At 39.7% G+C, this 2,366-nt stretch overlaps 1 gene segment (V, D, J or C); it reads left to right on the top strand.

The window, feature by feature from the left end:
* Positions 1–470: 470 nt before the first annotated feature.
* Positions 471–2,130, top strand: LOC106781685 (immunoglobulin kappa variable 4-1-like). The segment is given in 2 exon segments: positions 471–545; positions 764–2,130. Coding segments are annotated over 2 exon segments (390 nt in total).
* Positions 2,131–2,366: the final 236 nt, after the last annotated feature.

Raw genomic sequence — 2,366 nt, 5'->3', positions numbered from 1 at the left:
TTAAAAAATTGGGCACGATGTTCCCCATTTTCTTTTTGTCCCTTCCCTTCTCTTTCTTTCCACTTTCCCTTCTTTTCTTCTTTCCGTTTATAGCTTTTTTCCCTAACATGTTTCATTATTTCACCAGGATTGTTGATAGGAGGAAACTAGCCCATCATTTCTAGAAACTGGACCCATTTAAAAACATTTTGAATTTAAAGTAGAAGCTCTTCATTATATCATCTAACAGTTTGTAGTTTCAGGTCTTCTAAGTTGATCTTAGAGCTTCTAAGTTGACTTCTGTGTCTTCTAGTCATGCAACCACACTTTTGGTGATGGTATTTTTGGCTCCTGATTTGCATTAGATACTTTCACAACCCACTGCACATGCAACTTACTTCCATCCTCATTGAGTGCTTTGCATATGCTCCTCCAGTACCAGATCAGCTGTTCAGGTTTTATAAAATGGGCCTTTGCAGTGTGAACTGAGCGGCATTGGCCAGGCAGGGGAACCAAGATGATGTCATGGACTCAGATCCTTATGTCCTTGTTGCTCTGGGTCTCAGGTGAGAAATTTAAAAGTGCCTCAGTGCTTTTGGAGTAATATCTTTTTAGAGGTAAAAAATTAATTTTAAGATATACTTAGAAATACTGGCTATTTCCAAAATAGACCCAATTATGTGCTGACGTGTAATACCACGAGAAAGCAGATTTTAAATTATGTTATTTCAATGTGTCTGTGATAAAGTGTGTGTGTATCATCGTTATCCATTTGTGATTGCAGGTGCCTGTGGGGACATCGTGATGACCCAGTCTCCAGACTCCTTGGCAGTGTCTCTAGGACAGAGAGTCGAGATGAAGTGCAAGGCCAGTCAGAGTGTTAGCAACTACTTAGACTGGTACCAGCAAAAACCAGTAAAGGCTCCTAAGCTGCTGATCTATGCAGCATCCAGCAGAGCATCTGGGGTCCCCGACCGATTCAGTGGCAGTGGATCTGGGACAGATTTCACTCTCACCATCAGCAGCCTCCAGGCTGAAGATGTGGCAGTTTACTCCTGTCAGCAGCGTTATAGTTCTCCTCCCACAGTGCTTCAGCTTCGAACAGAAGCCTCCTACTCCTACTGACTGCCATGAGTCAGTGAGTCTTTTCTGCACCAGCTGCTTTGTCCCCACACAGACCTGAACATGTACATTCCTCCATCTATCTGAGAGGTCATATCGCCTGACTTATTCCTTGGATACATTGTAGGGCCCAGGGGAAAATTAAGGGAATTGGCTTTTTTGAATCTCTTTTAGTGGGAGGCAATATAAGAAAAATGCTATAAAGATCTGTTAAAGGTCAGGGGTTTTTGTGTCACAGGAACTTGCATGTTTTCCATGGACTGATCCCATGATTAATCAATAAGGTTTCTCTCTATCCTCTGCAGAAGGATCCATTGAATTTTACATCCTGATGGATTCATTCTCTCTTCCCTGTGCCTCCTTGATCTTGGAACATTTCTATTTTAATTTCTGATTCTCTTGGTCTCCTTTCTTTATCTGCAATCACCCTTCTAACTCTGGACTATCACAATATTAAACCCTTGATGTGTCCTATTCAAAACCTTCCTCAAAGAAGGTAGTATCCTTCTCTTGCTTTTTCCTTACCTGGACCTATTTTCCAGCCAAACTTTTCTGCTCAATGTCATTGAAGTTGCTTTCCTACTCTATCTCCTTTTGTAACACCCTTTTATCATCTCTCCATTTCCTCCACTGTACTCATTCTTAGAAAGACAATTCTCTAATTCTTTAATCCTGTCACTCTAGAAATATATGATAGTGTTCTCTATTACCTTTTCTCATCAATTGTCAACTTTCTCTTTAAACCCATCCCTTGGGCACCCGAGTCTAATTTTGTGACTGAGGGATATCATGGCTTTAAGTGTGCTACAACTTGAATCCCTTGGATAGCATTTAAATAACATGCCCATTTCAGTGTAAAATTGGAAAAAACTCCAGTCACTTTAGTATTACTTCTAAATTTAGCATCAGGAAAGATCCCAGCAAACTTCATCAGTGTAGTCTGAACACTCTTGCCTGCATAACAGCTCCTCATAATAATTAAAAATATATTTAAAGTATTGCTCTTGAGGCATTCATGGCATTTATTCATTCAAGATATGTTTTTTTGAGTGCTTTCTATGTGTCAGGAGCAAAAATATCTGCTTTCATTCCCGTTGGGGAAACCAGACAATAAACAATTGCATAGGTAAATGTTTACTATAGTTTTCTCAGTGCTGGATGAAAAATAAAGGAAGGATGGTTGTAAAAGATTGCTGGGGCAGGAGTGAGTAGAAATTTAAAACTAAATGAAGTAGTAGTTAGCTATTGTCATGTAATAAACCATC

Source organism: Equus caballus, chromosome 15 (genome assembly GCF_041296265.1).
Source record: "Equus caballus isolate H_3958 breed thoroughbred chromosome 15, TB-T2T, whole genome shotgun sequence".
Classification (NCBI taxonomy): Eukaryota; Metazoa; Chordata; class Mammalia; order Perissodactyla; family Equidae; genus Equus; species Equus caballus.
This window is presented reverse-complemented; position numbering and strand designations above follow the sequence as displayed.